This window comes from Pomacea canaliculata, linkage group LG2 (assembly GCF_003073045.1).
Source record: "Pomacea canaliculata isolate SZHN2017 linkage group LG2, ASM307304v1, whole genome shotgun sequence".
NCBI lineage: Eukaryota > Metazoa > Mollusca > Gastropoda > Architaenioglossa > Ampullariidae > Pomacea > Pomacea canaliculata.
In genome coordinates, this window is record NC_037591.1 from 36,244,107 (window position 1) to 36,264,334 (window position 20,228).

The 20,228-nt window shown below is 39.7% G+C and overlaps 1 protein-coding gene across 1 annotated transcript in view; it reads right to left on the reverse strand.

Moving 5' to 3' along the window:
• Positions 1-681: 681 nt before the first annotated feature.
• LOC112555913 (multiple epidermal growth factor-like domains protein 6) overlaps positions 682-20,228 on the reverse strand; it is a 114,558-nt gene continuing 95,011 nt past the window's right edge. Inside the window, 11 exon segments of the mRNA XM_025224495.1 lie at positions 682-5,836; positions 7,166-7,191; positions 10,886-11,020; positions 11,330-11,455; positions 12,388-12,516; positions 12,618-12,872; positions 13,130-13,184; positions 13,187-13,386; positions 15,972-16,022; positions 17,405-17,512; positions 19,409-19,540. Of these exon segments, the coding sequence (XP_025080280.1) occupies positions 5,747-5,836; positions 7,166-7,191; positions 10,886-11,020; positions 11,330-11,455; positions 12,388-12,516; positions 12,618-12,872; positions 13,130-13,184; positions 13,187-13,386; positions 15,972-16,022; positions 17,405-17,512; positions 19,409-19,540 (1,307 nt within the window). The 3' untranslated portion in view covers positions 682-5,746.

The window sequence follows — 20,228 nt, forward strand, 5'->3', positions numbered from 1 at the left end:
TGGTTAAGAAAATAATAGCTGCAATCGACATATATCACGTCTTTCTTCTTCGTTCAATAATCGTTGGAAAGTATCACAAATCGTCTTATAATTGAAGCAGAGTATGGCGATGTTTGTGGCAACGATTGATAATTATACAACACTAAACCGTTTGTTCGGTTTCCCCGTATGCTTTTTTTTTTTTTTTTGAGGGGAGGGGAGAATGTTTAGTTCTCTGTTCTGATATCTTAAGAATGGCTCCAAAGCAAGGACTCGAAATATACAGAGCAGATTTTCACAACATTCTATAATTTTAGAGGGCACCCCTTGGAAAAATGGGAGCAAAAACAGAGGAGAGGGAGTAAGTAGATTAGCAGCGGGCACCACCGCAGTTTTTATCTCTCTGTTCCCTCGAAACTGTCGTGCCTCATTGCCAAACATCAACTGTCAACCCGTCAAATCAGTAAAGGGACATGGATTAGCAGGTTGCAAATGCTTCACTATTTTCTACACCGACGAAGTATACGAATAAAATTTGACTAAATGAAGCGACAAATCAAAACCTAATACTAAAAACATGAAACTTAAAGGAGTTAAAGGCAGAAGTCGAGCCGAACAAAACTCGGCTACTTAATAATAAATCATCACAGCCAAACTATGCACTCATGCTTTATAACAAAAACAAGCAATTGCGACAAAGAGTTTATATTTTAGTAAATTTTTATTAACGATTAAATCAGTATAATTTGTCTACACAATATGCAGTTTAAAACATGGAACTTAGTATGAAACGGCATCCTCTTTGGCAGCATTTAGTTGAGCCAAAGTGTTGATACAGACATGTACATGTATATAATATCCGCAAGCCAGAATAAAATGCACAACATATAAGGAACAATTAATGACTCGAGGGATAGACTCCACCCTGGAATTGTGTACTGCCTGCCCAAGAAATGGTGTAAATTTGAGGTTTACTTGCATCTTGAAGGCAACGCTCATTACGGCAGTATTGAATAGGAATTTTAACAGATCACGGCTTGCACATATAAGCATATTATGCACTAAAACCGGCCAGAGATTTGATTTAAACATATTATACAAGCGCTTACAATTGCAAGCATATCTATCTCGTAATCTGCAACATGGACAGTTTTGTCAGATCTGGTAAAAAGATATACAGGGCACAATACACTTACAGATGTTATTATTTCGATGAAAGTAACATCGAGAGGCATGTAAACAACAAACAAAGTGTAAAGTATGAGTAAATCACAGAAAAAAGTCAAAAGGGTATGTTTAAGCCTCACAAATGAATGAAAAAATATTATAAATGAAATGCAGCTGCTCAAAACGATAATTTTAACAAAGCGATGCTTTTATTCTGGCCGCATATGTTCATCAAAACACTTTCATTTTTCCTAGAAGTTGAGCTATAGTGAAATGTAACTGCAATAAGCACTAACTGGTTATCAAGTGGGCTTTCTGGTGACCCATCATCAAAGAAAAAACACAACCACCCAGAAGCGTGTTATTTTTTTCTGTTCCAAGTGCCGTTGTAGAACACACAAGAAAACATTAGCAAATGTTTCATGCGACGAAGAATGTAAAGAAAGCTAATGGAGCCAACAACAATTAGTTATGGCAGGGGTGGAGTAGTGTTTGTGATTATCACACAAAACTCATATATTTCCTTTGCAAGACACAGTTTCACTACACGACATGAAATAACATCCAAACCACTCAAAGCAGGAGATCTTGGAAAAAAAACCATGCAATTAAACGGACGTTTAATGAGTGCATAGTGCAAGAAATCGGACGCACGCCTAAGTGTTGGGGAGTCAATAGACTACGAAATGTTCAAACAAACGCATTCATGCTATCGCTTCTCATTGTCAGTTGGCATGCCTGAAGGACCCAGATTCTCTGAACAACTGAATCGATGTTCAAAGATCTTCACCAAAGATAAGTTCATTTGCAGACGAACTCCGGACACAGGCTGTACAATGTTTACAGTCGTCAGTCTTAAGACAACTTTCACACTTCTATCCCCTGCTAGAAAATCGTTTCTGGACTAGTGATTCTGAAGTAGAGATGTAAGACTTAGCAATAATTCATCGATTTCTATTTCTTTAAGCAAGCTATTCATGTTCAGATCGATTTCTTCATTAAAATTTTTCTACAAAATGAAACGTTGCGGGATTTTCAGTCTTGTGCGTCGAGACTGGTTTCCATGACAATCACATGATAGACCCCCCCCCCATCACCACTACCACCTCGTCCCCACTGGTCAACACACACACCTGCTCCAGCTGGGAGAAGACTGAATTGTTTACCTGAGGGGATGAGTCGAAGGAGACAAAGAGAGGGTGGGAGAGCGGATAGGTGGTGGTGGGGCAACAAAGCACATGCAACACTACTGGACACTCGATAAAACAATAAAGGGGAATGGGTAGGCACTAATTCTTTAATGTTTTCTATAAGAAGCATTATATCAATAAACAATAAGGTCTCTGGAACTGATAATTTGGTTCAATTTTCATACAAAATGAACACTCGATATAAATGCTCAAGAAGATTATGTGTTGCTCCAAGAACAGGTTGTCATTATTTCTGAACTAGAGAACGTTTTTACGTTCATCGAATCCAGAAAATATAAGAGGGTTAACAAAATCAAAACAAGCAAAAAAAGAAAAAAAAAAAAAACAAACTTACAGGTCTGAGAATCCAGACAGAACATGCATTCCTGGTATTTATATAATTTTTTTGTAACTACGCCTTCCATTGTTGATTCTTTTTATTGCTCTACATGCAATACTTTTACCTTTTGATAAGTAGCTACTTAAATACACACCGGCATAAATAAACATACATATACTTCGCAACTTGATCTTAAATTCCATAAAATCTGAGCAACAAAATAATTTATAAAAAAACTCCCTCCGTTAGTGAGATTCAAGTAGCTTCAAAAGGGCAGTGGCGTTTTCCTCCCTACGGGAAACGAGATAAAATCTCTTATGTAGGAACCCAGGTTCCAAACTGACTGCAGACTTGGGACACTAACGTTTTCATGACAACCATCGTTCTGCGCATGCCTGGAGGGAAGCTTTGCATCTCGTAAGAGGAAGCTGTTCATTTGCTCAGAGTTTTGGAATTCATGTTTAAGTATCAAATGTCTTCTTATGAAAACAATTTGCTGGGCATTAACAGGTAGCAATGTGTGCGTATCTATCACCCTCCCCAGTCACGTGACAGTGTGGGATACTATAACTCTGCGAGAATGAGGGACAGGTAGAGGACAAGAGCGAGTGTGCGTGCTGGGGACAAAATGTTGAGCAATTCTACACCCCATACCTCCCACATAACAGCTTGAGGATAAGAACTACAAACCACTCTTCAGTCAATACGATGGAGCAAAGACTGATCAAGCTTACTTTTATGATCATTCACATTAAAGACTTTTTCTGCCATTACGGTAGTTGATGTTTGATCATAAGTTTCAGGGTTCTGCTTACTGTCCTGATGCCTCAAACGTCCAGGAAACTGGAAAGATGGCGACAACCAGAGATCGACTGGGTTTTCTTATGCAAAACATTTCTGCACAGAACGGAAATATAGTTTCAATTCACCAATTAAGAAATTTTAAAACGATTTTTAGAGCCCCCTCAGTGTTAATAATTAGTCTATGTTAACATGCCAAAAAAAAAAAAAATGCTTGTGGATATACAGCTCAGTACACCAAACAGCAGTAAAAATAACTAGGCGTCATAAACATCAACAAAACTCAAGACACATTAAAGGAGCGAAAATGAAAGAGAAAAAAAAAAAATGAGTGAGCTGGACGGTGATCGCTTGTCTCCCTTTTGTACAGGTGCTATTAATAGATGAGTCGCTCCTGACTGACGAGAAATGAGGTAGACAATACACCTGCTTCTGCTTACCCACCTGTTCTTAACACAGTGAATGAAAATTTGCACTGGTGGCGAAAAAAAGGTAGACTTTTCAGTATCCAAAACGAAAATTTAAAAACAAAACAAGATGTGTGACACTTTACAATTTTTAACATATCATAACAAATAAGAAGTAAGCAAAATGACCACACACACACACCACAAATGTTTTGAAATGAGAAAATGTTCTGCCACTAACTGTTTCAACTCAGCCCACCTGTCTCTCGCTTCTCGTCCTTTTGGCTAAGATAAAAGCGATCATGGGGACGGACGTTTTGCTTCAGTTTCGGAGAGGACCTGACCTCACAAACCTCGACATTACCGTCGATTAATTCAGAAAACAAACAGCTATCCTTTCAGGGACCACACCGATTTTAAATTCTGTTTCTTATAAAAATGAATTTGAATGGAAGGTGTTTGGTAACTGTATTTCATGAACTATAACAAAACTGTCGAGTCAAGAGTTTTTCATCAACCTATCATAAGTCATCTTTTCATCTTGGAGATCTTGGACACCAAAATTAGGAAGGGTGCTAGAAGGAAGCTAGACAGGTAACACAGTACAGTAAGCAGCTGCTATAAATATTGTGGCAAAATATCAAGCTTTCAATGACTTCATATTTTGCATATTTTTAGCACAGAAAGAAACTGTTATGTCATAAAAGACACAGAAGTGTAGCAAGTAAGCAGCTACATCCTTGTTTTAAATCGTAAGCTTTGAATGCAGTCTATTAAGTTTCACAACCTTTTAGACATTTTGTAACAACACTGAGATGGAAGAGGGGATAGGGAGAGTCAACCTATTAGGTAGCCACTGCCTTTTTTTTTTTTTTTGTTTTTTTAAGTGTTAATCACATCCCAAGCCAAAACCCTTTTAACAATAAACCACAACAAACGTCTCATGGCAGGATTATCTTCACAGCGATGCATGGGTGATGTTGAGACAAACTCACAATGCCTTCCTCAAAGATAAAAACACTATTTCTCTCTCTCTCTGTCTTTCTCTGCCTCTCTCTCTCTCTCTCTCACACACAAGCTTCTTCCAAAGACAGGGCTTCGACTACTGCTACCAAGTCGTGCGATGGACTTGTTGTCCACGTCACGACCAGAGTAAACACTAACAGGCTCTAAACATCGTAAATAGAAACAAGCCCGTGCAGGCGGGTGCAGTGCTATATAGCGAGTCAGGTAACTGTGGAATATCTACAGGCAGCTATATATGTCACATACTCTGAAAACAAGAAGCACACAGCGGATCAGTCTACTGCAGGATTGTAGCCGGTGTAGCTGTAACGGACTGCGTGGAAACACTTTTGTATAACAGTCGAAACCTTCCAAATCGTCATAGTAACAATAATAATACAAAAACCAGGTGTCTGTGACACTCTCGTGCAACAAAGTTTCACTTTTGTCTGACGGTCACCTGCAAGCATGCACTGTTCGCCTGGAGCAGCAAATCACACGCGCACACAATCCACGACAGTTATGTAGTTCAACACGCTTTTTTTTTTCCAAAGAGAAAATGCGATTGTGTCTGTTGGCAGTCCCTGTTTGCTAAAGGTCATTCCACTCGCGTATCGAGGTCGCATGTGGGGTGGGGAAAAACGTTCGGCAGTCCGCACTCGGAAATCACGTCAGATCCCACCCGCTGACGTACAGCAGTCACGTGACACCTTCTTGTGTGCACGTGACGAGTAACGGCTGGCGAGGCCTCTGCGGCGAAGGCTGGTGCATGGGTGAAGGTGTCGCTGTGGGTGAAGGTGTCGCTGCAGTTCCTGGCGACACCCGGGGTGGGTGGGTCGCGGTGGGGAGGTGATTGCCTAGAAAGCTCGCGTGCAAGACGGGGCGAGGTGATGCCTCAGCTGTAGTTCACAGCCCAAGGGATATCTCCACGTCGTGGTCCGTTGGAACTGCAAGTGAAAAGATTAAGAAAAAAAAAAATTGAAACAAGCTGAAAGACAAAGGTATAGCTGGGCTATAACACTGTAGTCTGTAATTGAATAGACGTGTCATTAAGTTACCAACTCAGCTGTATAAAGTTCCCTATTATTACTTCTCTTCGACATTAAAAAAAATGTCATTACTATGAGCACTGGAGTGTGTATATGTAAAGACACACAAATATACACCATGAGTATATATATTGTTTTTAGTAATTATGTATTCATATGTTTAAAAAACCAAAGTGAAAGTGTAACATTAAAATACAAGACACATGTAAATGGATAGTGAAACTAAGGTTAGAGTTCAGAGATAAAAATACTACAATTTCATCAAATCAAGTAAAATAAAATACGCGAATCTTTCCTGCATTTTTAAATGTTGATTATATATTTAGGACATAAAAATATCCAAATGGACATAAATATGTATAAAATGTATATACATACATAGAAAATAACCCACAACGCTAGTGATGACAAATGGCTACCTCGGCTATAAATATAACCCCGTTGTCGAGGGGAAAATAAATATTGAACAATGGAGGCTTCCCGACTAATACACCATCCATTGCAAATGAATACTTTCTTGATAACTATGGAATACAATGAAGGCTTCGGCCAAGTAAAGGTGTAGGGAGATGTTTAAGAACAGACCTCATTCGATCCGAAATACATCACAAAGTTTTTTTTTTTGTTTTTTTTTAAACCTTTCATTTTGAGTATAATAACAAAAGGAAGCACGCAAACAAATAAAAGGATTAAAAGGTATGCAACGTTGACAGTTTACAGAATCTTCGGAAATACGCTGACTTTTTCAAATACTGAGACAATATCACCTGACAAGTTCCAATATGAAGTCTAGAGAGCTGTAAGAGCAAGCAGCAGCATCTCTCCCTTAACTTTAGATAAGTCTCTATAATTCATCATTACACTAGAACGGTCAAGCCCTGTCCCTACATGAAGGGAGTAGAGTTTAGGGCACTTGAGACGGAAAGACCGATGTCTTTGCAATATTTGCGAGACAGTGTAGCGCTTATTTTATTGTGACCTTTGCACTGGGATAGACCTCTTGAACCCTGGCCATCAAAACAACCGACCATCCCGAAGACGCAAGCTCTGGTTTACCGGTCACCGTTTTTTTTTTTTTTTATAATAGACACACCCCACACTCTGCAACTTTTACATTAGCCTAATTGACAAATTTAGCCTAACAAGCAACCTAAATCTTCCTGGCCCATGAAAAAATATTGTCCCCTATACTGGACGATTCATGCATATATTTGCTGCGGTACTTACTATGTCCTTGCTTTGGTGTTTCGCTTCTGAGAAAATCACAACACACGTTAAAAGTAAGTATGATACACAAAGTAGAAAAAAGATTTATATAAAAAAAGACAAATAAAAATCCATATTATCCTTAGTAGGTCTCTAAAGTTAATACACAATACCGGTGTTTCATTTGTCTTGCAGTTCAGCTCAACAGTCATTAAATCTTGTGAAAAAGTTGATGCTTGTAATAACTATTGAAATTTCTTCTTCTAAATCCATCATAAACAGTTACAGTCGTTTATTATAATTAAACAAATGTTGGTTAATGCCACTGCATTGCTCGTGTCAGGTACAAATGTTTAAGGCTGAGTTTTTCATGCAGGGAGGAACACTATTGTGTCTTGCTGCAAGTGTTACATACAGTCAGCCTTTAATTCACAATTATATGCATGCCCAGGAAATAGTGTCGCTGGCATCTTATCATCTGAGGGAAAGAAGACACTTTCTGGACCAAGGCCATCAAGCAACATCCACCCTTCACAGCAATCCGTTCCGGTGTTGGTGTGTGGTGGTGGGGATTGAGTTGTTGCGGGGTAGATGTGAGAAGATAAGGGAAGGCCATGCGATTATTATTGGTGGTGTAGAGGTAGATGTTACTAGCTACTGCTATCTTTTAACATGCTTAGTATGCATCGTTTCAACAACTACTTCTGTATTAGAAGCCAAAGAAGGAAACTCATTCCTGTTACTGTGTGGACATGCGTGGTTAGTCACGATTCCTTTTATTTTATCGTCCGTTCTCTGTGTCACACCATACACTGACACACGTGTTTCATTGTTCCTTCATGCTTTGTTTCTGAGGTTACTAATCTCCGACTTAAAGAAGAAAAACTTGCTGACTGAAACCGATTTTCTCAAGTGTTTTCAATTCATAACAAAGACAAATATGTAAAGATAAATAAAACTTCTGTCTAGTAGGCTGGAATTTAAACTCGTTGCATTAAAGAGCTTATATATATATAAACACACACAAACTCATGCAATTTCCCATAATGTTTACAACAAATGATGTGACACTTATGCGAATTAAAATTCCTGCTGCAGAAAAGGACAAAGACCCAAAAATGCTTTGCGAATCATATCCAGTTTAGGTTTTTATGAATTATGCTGTAATATCATACTCTTGCACTAGCAAACCCACTCAGAAGTGAAACGAGTTCATCATGTACAGCTGTACACAATTCATAAAATTCATTAAATATGCGACACACCTAGAATTGTCAATGGCGATGGAAAAGCAAAGGAGACAAGTGTTTTAGGAGAGAGAAAAAAAAACTGTATTTGTGAGTCGGCATTTAATACACAGATTAAGGCGCCAGTCACTTCTCAGGACGAGGGCTTTCTTTGGAATGATAAGCAGGCGACATGGTGCGAGCTAAATACAGCCAAGCTGGGTCTAGTCAGGCTTCCCATGATATCGAGCATCGGGTGGTCTCCTGAAGACGCAAGCAGAAGGTAAAGCACGATGTGAGCAAGAGGATGTGCGGGATCAGGCACCGACCTCCTTTTCTTGATGGAGTAGGAACGAGGGGCACTTAAAGGTCTTCCCATGCATCACTCATCTGCTCGCTGCCATCCTGGGCCAATATTCCGGAGAAGAGGTAACAGTGGACCAAGAATAATGAGAATTGTTGCAAACAACAATAACAGACTTAAAACATACACATCCACGGTTGGTGCAACGCCCTCAACCTCATTCTCTCGTCTCAAAACTAAATTTTTCATAGAGGTCAAAAGGGAACCTAACATATTAAATCATTTTTTTCTGGCGAACTGCCAACAAACTATATTGTAAGCAATAATGAAAGCAGTGAATGTCTGGACGGCCCTTTGAACGAAATGCTGAATGGGTTTCCCAGAAACTGAGAAAGTTGTTTAGCTTGTTTAGCCTTTTAAAGGCTATTAGTGAGATATTGCCTACCTGACAGCCCCCTATGTACATCCACATCAGGGCCGTGCTTAGGGGCAGGCGGACGGGGCATCTGCCTAGGGCCCCGCGCTTCAAGGGGCCCCGCGCTTTTGATTGATATGGTAACTAGGCATATGGAAGTGTAGTCAGCCGTATCACATTCTCGCTGGACGCGCTTGGAGACACAAGGCTGCTGGACACCGAGGATTTATCGCGCATGAACGTTCGTGCATTGAGCTATTGCTGGATTTATGTGAGGGCCCCGCACATGCCCTTTGCCTCGGGCCCCGCGGGGGCTAAGAACGGGCCTGATCCACATGACTACTTAACTTACCTACCGCACAATGTACCCGATAATACTTCACCGTATCTGCCAGGGTTAAGAGGGCACACGTGACATCGGAAACAAAAGCAGCCTCATTGTCATGGCAGTTCGAGAAAGGTGGCAGGTTAAAGGTTATTAGAAACATCTGAAACTAGTCAAACATCCTCAACACGAGAGAATGTGTACCGAGTGTTACGCAACAAAGCTTGCGCAGTAAGTTTGCTGAAGAGGGCGGAACAGTTTCTTATCAAAAGCTTTATAGACTACCGTCAGTAGAGTTGTTTACAAGAGACCATACATAGGTGTCAGCACGAGGTTAACGCCCTCTTGACCCAGGTGTCATGGCCAGCATGCGGTGAGACAAGAGAAGACTTTTATCTACAGTCTGCAACTCAATAGTTGATAAACTGTTGCGAGCTCATCAGCTCACTGGGTCCATCAGGTTACCTAAATAAATCAGTGGACCCCGTTATAGGGCTAAAGTTCGGAAGACATTCTGGGGATAGGAGGGTCAACCTCGGGCGTCAAGAGACTTAAGGTTATAACCTCTTCGTAAGAATGTAAAAGTGATTTATTGGTTGAATAAAGTAACAGACGGTAAGAGACACGAGTATAGCCACATAACTTGAAACGCACGTGAATTAGCTTTTTTTTTTTTTTTTTGAATAACGACGAGGAAAGAGAGAACAAAATAATGTGAGAGAGGAAGGAACAAAACGGATTTTGTGGATATAAAACAAGAGGGAGAAGAAGAAGAAAGAAAAATACTTAACAGAATGGAAAGTGAAGTTTAATCCACCGACGATTCTAGTTTTGTCGATATCCTTGTTCAGTACTACTGATTTAGTAAACAAAAATAAATTCTAATTCTATCATGCAAGATATAATTTGTTGACATGCAAACCAGAGCTTGGTTAACCATGAAGGTTTTTATCCCTTTATGCAAAGTACTCAGACTTCACACAACAAGGGCAGTTCAAACAACTCGTCTTGAATAAGCCCTGTCACTTCCATAATTCGCCCGCCATCCCTGAATACTTTATTCGAATTCATTAATATGAAAATTAAAAGTTCACAAGAGAATCGCTCTGCCGATACAACACAAAGGTACACACGTGACTGAATTTTCAGTTTGCAAATGGCGGATTTCATCTCCAACTCAAATATCTCTTGCATTTAGCCGATCGTCTTCGACATCAACTCGATTTTCTTTAACAACACAGTGTCTGCAAATCACGTTTGGGCTGTGTATGTGTTTGTATGTTTTAGTGATTTTTATCCATTTTTACTTGCAGAGAGATGGAGAACACAATATGCAATATGTCCATTTATACGTGCTGTTATGTGCAACGAGGAACCACTGTTAATGACTTGTTATTGATCATGAAAGACCATGGTCGATGTTATCACATGCTTGTTCTGGGTCCAGTTAGTGCAACCTAAAGCCACTCACTCTCAGCAGTCTGGCAGCGAGCTCCAACCCATCCTTCAGGACAAAGGCAAGTGCCGGACTGGGGGTCACACAAGCCGTTGTTATCACAGTTGCACTGGTATTCACAGTTGGGGCCGAAACGGCCTTCAGGGCAAGCTGCAACAAAAAGTGAGCGAAACCGAATTATTTTGTAAACAGATGCATGGTCTGAGTAAACAGAATCGCCTGCGGGTCAACGTTTCTGATCTTGTGTCCATAGCAACGGGGCTGGAGATAGGGATATCCTCACAACTCTGCTTCTAGAAATGTCAAAACTATATGTCTACGCCAGCTGACAAATGTCAGTGAAGCCTCGTATAGGATCAGTACATCAAAAGTGCATGTGTTCCTACTAGTCAATGCCTCAGTAATGTTCACCTGAGGTTGACAGATTCCTAAGTAAACAATACATTGGCCAGTTGTTACCTTTCATGCAGTGGTCTCCAGTAAAGCCAGGCTGGCACAGACACTCTCCACTCACAGAGTCGCAGTCGGTCTCCCCGCAGCTGCACTCCTGGCGACAGTTCATCCCGTAGCGACCTTTCGGACATGCTGACCCCAGAATAACCCCAGATTAAAATAAGTTGCTTATTTAAAACTGAGTCATGCAGCCGTTCAACAATCATTACAATTTTTTGGTTAAAGTTAAGAACATACATGCAAAAGTATAAAGAACATACATAAAAATCGAACATAAATTAAGGCCTGCATACTCTGCAAAGTTGAAAGGTCAAGCGGTCAGTGCAACATAGCAAAATCAACTCTTCTTCGTTTTGCAAATAAGCCTGATCCCTTCCCCCACGCAAAAAAGATTTGAAATCTTGTGGTAGTTTGTGTTAGAAACTAGTTATAATCTGTGTTCATCTTACTGGCCGAAGCATTTTTATTTGCTGTCAGTAGTCTTATTTTTATTTGCTGTCAGTAGAATCTTATTTATATTCTCTTTGCTAAGAGTACTCTTTAATCGTCGAGTCTCTTATTCTTAAGTATCTCAGACATTCTTTTTATTGATCTTGTAAAGTTGCCGTTGAATGCTCAAGTGAACCAGGGCTAAATATAGTGCAGTCTCAGAATAATAATAAATTAAAAAAAAAACTATTATGACCTCGGTGCTTGGTTACAATGTTTTATACATCCCACTTCTCGCGAACCAAGCCCTGATACAAAGTTCTTTTGAGCGAAGCTGTGTAAGTGCCGAGACATCTTTAGATGACAAAAGACATGAAGACCCACTTGAGGGAGAGTTATCTTCAAGCAATAACCACCCTGAAGGTAATCATGGTTACACTCCACTGTGCAAGGTAATGCGATTGACGCAAGAGAGAGAGAAAATAAGGGACAAGATTAAGAGGACACGAACTGACGAATGTGTTGCTATTCTGGGCTAACAGTTTATGTGACCGTGGTAACAACATGACAGATACAATGATGTAGGGTTAACCCTGGGACCATTAACCAAGCAAGTTTGTGTGGGGAAAGCTCACATTTCTCGCAGCGGTCGCCGGTGAGACCTGTGGGACACTTGCACTGCCCGGTGCGCGGGTCACACTTCGCTCCGTTCACACAGTCGCACCGATCTGTACAGTAGGTGCCGTGCGTGCCTTCAGGACACTCTGAAACAAGAGACAGCGAGTAGTGTTCACTCTTCATGATCACAGGGGTAGAACATAGTGACGTCATCGAACAGAGATACGTTACGTGGGTGGGTGCCTACCTATCTCGCACACCTGGCCGTAGAACCCTGGCGTGCAGCTGCAGCAGCCACTGGCGGAGTCGCAGGAGCCGTTGTTTTTGCACATGCACGAGTGCGCGCAGTCAGGTCCGAACCTCTCAGGGGGGCAGCCCTCGGAGCAGGTTTTGCCGGTCCAGCCAAGATGGCAGGAACATGCACCGGTCACGTGGTCACAGTTGCCATGGCTACATTGACACTTCTCTTCGCAGTTGAGGCCAAAGGTGCCATCGGGACATGCTGGTGATTGCATGGACACAAAAAATATGAGAGGAAAACCAAGAAGATGAATTTACATTCAATAAACACACGTTTGACAATTAAGCTTAATTATTAATGTAAATTCCGAAATGACAGTCGCCTGTTTATCTTTAAAGGAGTACTAGGGAGCAATTTTTTTTTAATGGTTAAGTAAATACATAGTGACCATACGACATATACTGGTCCCACCATAACACCTACCATCCCCTACCCCATCCCCCCTCGCCATCACGTACTGTTTTCGCAGGCTTCTCCTGTGTAGCCAGGCTGACACTTGCACTTGCCCGACCTTTGTTGCAGCGTGCACCGTTCTGGCACGTGCAGATACCCGTGCAGTTCTCCCCGTAACGGTTCTCCGGACATCGCTGACCACAGGTGGGGCCCACGAAGCCGTCCGGACAGACGCAGTTGCCGGTGGACACGTCACACGTGCCTTCATTCTCGCAGTTGCACACGCGGTCGCAGTTGGGGCCGTAGGAACCCTCAGAGCAGCCTGTGACGTCACAGCAGCAAAGCGTTATGGTTGTGACGTCATTATTACATGATTTAAGACGTACAAATCATGCCAGAAACATCAAACTTAAACCTCGCTATTTGATATAAAGGTGGTATAGGTAGGTGTTATGTGTTTTATTTAGTGAAACAAGGAATGGTGGTTGGAACATGTCTATATAGTATATAAGGTGGGAGTTAGTCCACTACGAGTAACATGACCTTCAATTCATTTTTTTCCCCAACAAAACATCAATAGCGAGGTTCAGTACACAGTGCATTCCAACATCCGAAACACAACGGCACTTAAAACATTTCTACTCGTCTAATTGCGCGCAAACAGCTTTCAAAATGTGCATTGCAGAAATCAAGCTAAACGACAGAAACGCTGCATTTTTTTTTAAAAAGTGGTGCTGACATCAAAGTAAAATTAAAACTTGTGCTGGATCAGAAAATGGGAACAGAGGTTTAACTTCTTCCAACACTGAGCGGATGAGACCCACACCATCACCACAAAGGATGATTTCATGCATCCACTTAAACGCGCACGAACACACACACATACACATAGCAACAATGAGTAACGACATTTTCATCTGCACTCCACACATTCCACAAGAAGCATTGTCTGGCATTCTTGTACGAGGGGGGCAGCTGTCAAGCCTTGTTTCAGGACTGCCAAAAGTAGTTGTTGTTAGTTGAGGGCACTATCACCCCACACACAGAGGCACACACACACACACAAATACTCTAACATAAAGAAATAGATACTTTGAGAAATACACGCTTGGTGAATCACAGGTCACGTGAGCAAAACTTTAAATAGTGGAGTATTCATTAACAGAATTATCCTGAATTTATTGCAAAATATCTGCTACATTTAGTAATTTCTTTTTCTTCTTGTTAGGCATATACTAAAGTTTTATAGCTTCATAAAGTGGAAAATTGGAAGCGATAACTGATGTCATATTCTTTATAAGATTAACATTAAATGAAGTTTGATGCTTAAGTTTGCAAACATGTCGAAATAGGACTATTTCTAACATCAGCAAAGAAAAATAAGAGAAAAGGGATGAGGGAAAAATTATCTCTTTGATATTAAAAATCTCTAATTATCCGTACCGACAGGACAACTTTATTTCAGTACATTAAATAGCCACCTTCACAAGATGTCTTCTACTCGAAGTTGCTACTTTACAAGTATTAGGGGCATTAAGTGAAAAACCATTTATTTTAATTTTGTAAATCTTATAAACAAATAACACGTGCGCAGCAAAAGCGAAGAAGTAGCACACTGGACATCATCAAACATGAACAAGAGACTGTCTAAAATTGCAAACCTTATCCATTCCAGACTTCTACATGCAACCACTCACAAATACACAATGAATAGGTCTGATTTCTTATTAAATGCAAGATCGTTGCACTTAGGATGACGATGATGATGGATTTCCATGCGTGCCTAGTAGTGTTCTAATTACTGACACGCCTTCTACAACCACAACACGTTAATGAAAAACAACGCCATCAACGACATGCGCAGCGATATTTTCTTACCGAAGACCCAGGAGGCTACATTAAATACAAGAGAAACAAACTTTTAGTCACATCTTACGACGGATCTTGACACGTGACATTAAAATGTTATGAGGTCGGTTTAGTTTATAGTCACTCCGTCACCCAAATCATATTAGACAAGACCAAATCACACATGCTTGAACCTTCCAGGAGTTGCTGATTAGGGGTAGTGCTGGGGAACAACAACAACAACAACGAAAAAACAGGTGACAGAACGAATTTAACACTTTTTCCGATACCAGTAGTTAGTGGCAACAAGGAAAGTGTTAACAACAATCACACATAATAAATCTTGTTGTTCAAAGCCACTCGTTCCCCAGTGTCAGAGATTTAGCTGCAAATAATCGTCGTGTATACTATACCACTGAAAATAATTTATCCTACAGGTGTATATGTTTAACGGAATAAACAATAAGTAAATGCAAAAATTGACGAAGGCAGCTATCGGTTACGATAGTCTGAAAATATGTTGAATTCCCAAACAGAATTTGTCTAGGATTAGACGATATATCCCTTTTTGGTTGTTTATTAAATCTTTGCTGTGCAAGAGTTGCCTTTGCCATTTAAAAAAAAAAAAAAAAAAAAAAAAAATTAGAAAATGACAGCTAGCTGAAAACTTGGATAACAGAACATGTCGAACATACTTACCATTCTGACTTTTTTTCATTCTCCACCTTTCTAATTCACTCCTTGACAAATAATGTAAGCAAACCCAGCGGTGTTTTAGTCTAGTATATCAAAGAATCACTAGCAGGTGGATAAAACACTGACATCTGGAGAGATGGTTAATGGGTGATGAATACATTAATTAGGTTAATAATTTCCAGTTTTAATAATTATATCTGAATATTTTATCTCACATTCTTCTCTTAGGGTCGTGAGTAAAGTTAGGCATGCTACAAAGCAGTTGTAAGCGTGTTTTCTCACTGACATCTATGTTTAGCATGCTAATGCATTCGGCGTCAGTGCATAAGCTGATATTTTTAACATTTATATTTCTATTTTTACCTTCGGGATCAGAATTCACCAAATTCACTGAAGAATCCAGCTGAAAACCGCCTACATAAGAACACAAGCAGACTATAATTAGTGCTTTTTATTTTGAAGTTTGTAGGTGATTAAAAAAATTATTTGATCTATGTTCATTTAAATACACTTGCTGAATTCAGAAATAAATGATAACAAGTTTCTTTCTAGTGTTCCCTAATCTAATTGCAGATTGGGGTCCCTTAGAGGTGGAGGGGGTCAGGTGGCGCGACTGTCACCCACCCTTACAGAGAGGATTGGATCTCTTGGGTTCAGATCTTGCCCAGGGCACAGTTCTTTCTGTGCATACAGCACCTTACACGGGCGGCTGCTTAGTCGGGATAAAGTCTAAGTTGTTTGTTCAGAGTAAAACATCAAATTTCCCCTTCTTGTGGTGGCAAGGCAACTCAAATATCCTGAAATGGGTACAGCTTGTCCAAAGATAATTATATTAGGCTAATTTGTGTAAAATGATTTATCAACCAGTATCGGAATACAGTTGTAAAAGTCACGATGAATTTAAAAAAAAAAAAAAAAAAAAACATTTATTCAATTTACAACTTAACTACTGTACCGAACGTGTTTTACAACCTCAGCAAGACTCGAGAGTAAGGAGTGTATATATATATGTTTGGTCCATTTCAAACAGTATCGAGGTTCTTGATCGACAACAAAGAATGGTGCTATGATATTGACATTGGTGATCGACAGCGTCAACGAATTGTTTTTGGAATCTGAAATAAACATTCGTTCACATTTTTGTGAAGTTAATGATGAAGTTAATGGATGTATAGACAACGAAAAGTGAACGTCAAGTCTTACAGATACGACATCACCTCAGGTTGGTCAACTTGCCTAGCTCAACTATTTCTTGATAATACTCAACCATCTCAAGAGACATTTCAACCATCTCGTGACAATACAGAACATTCACAGTGAGCTGAAAGTACCGATTACATTCGACGAAAGGACGAGGGTTGGATAAATAAAAGAAATTAAAAAAACGACGCCTTTAAAGAGGACACAAATGGCAAACATTCATTTTGCATCAATACTTTAAAAAGAATAGAAATAAATAATCGTTATATTGTGGACAAGAAGTATAAAAAGTAACATTTTTAAAAGTAAAATTATAAAAGTAACATTTAAAGAATAAAGTGTGGACAAACAAAAGTATAGGTGAAGTATATATGAAAGCACAGGTTTAGTTAGCAATGTTATACATATCAGTATACCTGTATACACGATTATAATTACAATAAAACATAATACAACATAATAATCAGGAGGAAACAGAGGTGAAACAGGAAGAAAAAAAAGACACAGGAAAGAAGAAAAACAAAAGGATTACATGTTTACTACCATGGAACATAAGGAACATTCTGCACCACATGCTCCTAAGTCTCTGTAATTACCTGCTTCCAGTTCTCGCAGAGCCTGAGACTTCTCTGTCAGCATAGCGAGGGCCTTGTTTCTCACCTTGCCCTTTCTACCTTTCCTAAGTTTTCCTCCTTTCCTCCTGACTGCATGCGAGCACGGCGAGAAGAGAGCAAGGCAGTGAAAGAAGCACAAGCATAGCAGTTAGTTAGCATCAAAGTCAGCAGAAAAGTCAAAGAAACTAGCTTCTATCTGCTCCCTCATTTTTTCATCCGGGTACCAAGCCATATAGCGAAGATGTGGCCGTAGGAGAAAGTTGGCGAAACGATGGAAAGAGCTTGGGAGACCGATTTCGGTATTCATGTTATTGAGAAGGAATTTGTCGTTGAACATACAACTACCGGCTACTATATGAATTAGTAGCTAAGTTTTGACCACACTGGTATGCAGGCATTAGTTAGGTGCAAACGACTCCGCATCTCCCTCCCGAGTCAAGGTTTGTTCTCAAGTTTGTTTTTAGCATCTAAACGGCTAATATGTTATCATGAGTAAAGAGGTAGTTTATATAGTACCAGAGGGAGCAGATAAACTGTACTATTGCTGACAAGGGAGAGAAGAATAAATAAGCTGTTAATATGATTCAAAAAGGCTGGCATTGCCTAGTCACGTGACATCTATATGTGCATGCCTTTTCGTCTGTGTGCTCACGCGTATGTGCGTACGTGCGTGATTGAACAATGCATGGAACTTGCAGGAACGTGCACGCTGGAACATCGTGATTGGTTAATACACATCAAGAATTAAAACTTGTTAGGGCAATAAATACACTACTGTTGTATTTACAAAAACGTTAGGTAAAAGACTTGAAATACACAGACAACCACGACCATACACAAGCGCACACATACAAAACATAAAGGCTTACTTATACTGTCATTAGATGAGCAAGAGAGTTCCAGAAAAAAAAAACACAGTAGATACTTCTGGAAATTTTTAAATAGTTCAACTCGGTGTATCTAGCTGCAATCTTTTGCTTAAGAACTACAGCTATCACAGACAAAATATCAACAAGTCCAGTAAAAGCTACATCGCTCACTTCTTCTTTGTGAAAGAAAATGCGAGGGCAGCATTACCCTTTCATTAATGTTTTTTTAAAAGAATGTGTACACATGACCTTTAAAGTAAAACTAATTAATTTACGTGAAAACGAGGAATAAAAACAGTTTGCCAAGCCGCAAACAAAAGAAAGCTAACGATAACATAGAAAATCGATGTAGACGATTACAGACTTTGCCGTCGAGTCAGAAATGACCTACGATTTCTCTTGATATCTAAGATCTTGTCTTTTACATTCTGACATGGTTATAATCATTATAGTGAGATTGCTTGTACTTGTAAGGATTTCTGTCTCCGTTTAATTAATATTCAGGCTTGAGCTATGAACGTTGCTCACTGATGGTGTTTTAAAAAAATAACACCGTCTCCTTTGTCTCTCTCAAACACACCATCTAATCTCACCCCATCTCGCCCCATCTTTCCATAGCATAGAGTCTTTGTTTGTACTAAGGGAATTAACTCGTGCTGTTCAAGCGTCTTACTCTGCACGTTTGCCTCCCTTGTAATCATCTATGCAGCACACTGAGGTAACATTCTTATTACATAATCCATAACAATGAGATGAAAACTTCAGAACCATTTTCCAGAATTGAAAGTTGTGCTTGATGTTTATAAATGCCCCATACTTCTGCTAGTCAACGACATTTTAATCAGTCGCCGATAAGCCGGCTGCATTATAAGCATACCAGGTTCTCAATCTCTTTAAAAAAATAACTTTGTCAAGATTCTCATTAACTTTGTTTCAGCCAATAAACAAATATAACAAATTATTAATGCATATACAGATGTGCATAAATTTATAAAGTCATACTGGCACGTGTAAATTTTGCGATAAGCATTGAGCAGATAGCAGTAGTGTAAAACAAACACACACACATACACACAGACCGCGCGCACAAGCATTTAGTCTGAAGCAAGGCTGTTACCTTTGCGTGTACACTTTTTGCCTTTGAAGCCTGGCTTGCACACGCACTCGCCCGTGACAGGGTGACAAACTGAGTTCTGGTTGCAGGCACACTTTCCGCGACAGTCGAGGCCGAACGTGTCGGCGGGGCATTCTATGGAAAGTCAGGCAAAGCTAGCATGCATAGTCTACTACTCTACTCTACAAGCTCTAGTCGACAGGTCGACTCTGCTTGGTCTTTGCTCAAGAACTTCTTTCGAAAAAGCCAGTTCCACAATATATTCATCTGCATCTCGAAAGAAGCTCTAACACGAAAAACTGAAGAAAGATGTATTTCATCCGAGACAGTATTTTAGTGAGATTATTAGAAAGCACATTTATCTTCAAATGCTGATAGAACTGTGTTAATAAATGGTTTCAAACTACGTTAAATGCTCATTCCTGAAAGACAGAAAACGACATTACAGCAGTTTGCATCATACACATGCAACAGGTAAACAATGCACTATTTTTTTAAGGCGGAGGAAGATAGGCGTCTCTAGTTATAATTATTTTATGTAACATCAACCATACTTCTATGATAAACATGAAACGAACTTGTGATACAAAGGTGCATCTGCAAGCAATTATGGATAACAGAATTTTAGAATTTAAGGGACATTTATTAGTTCTACGAAAAAAATTAAAGATAAACTTTAGGTCGCGAGAGAATAGTTATAAATAACATTTATGTCGCGATTGAGTACCTGTAAGGTAAAATTTACGTGGTGAGAGAATGCTTATGGTAGAATTTGTGTCTTGAAAAAGTGCTTATAAGATAAAATTGAAAAATATTTGTTAGC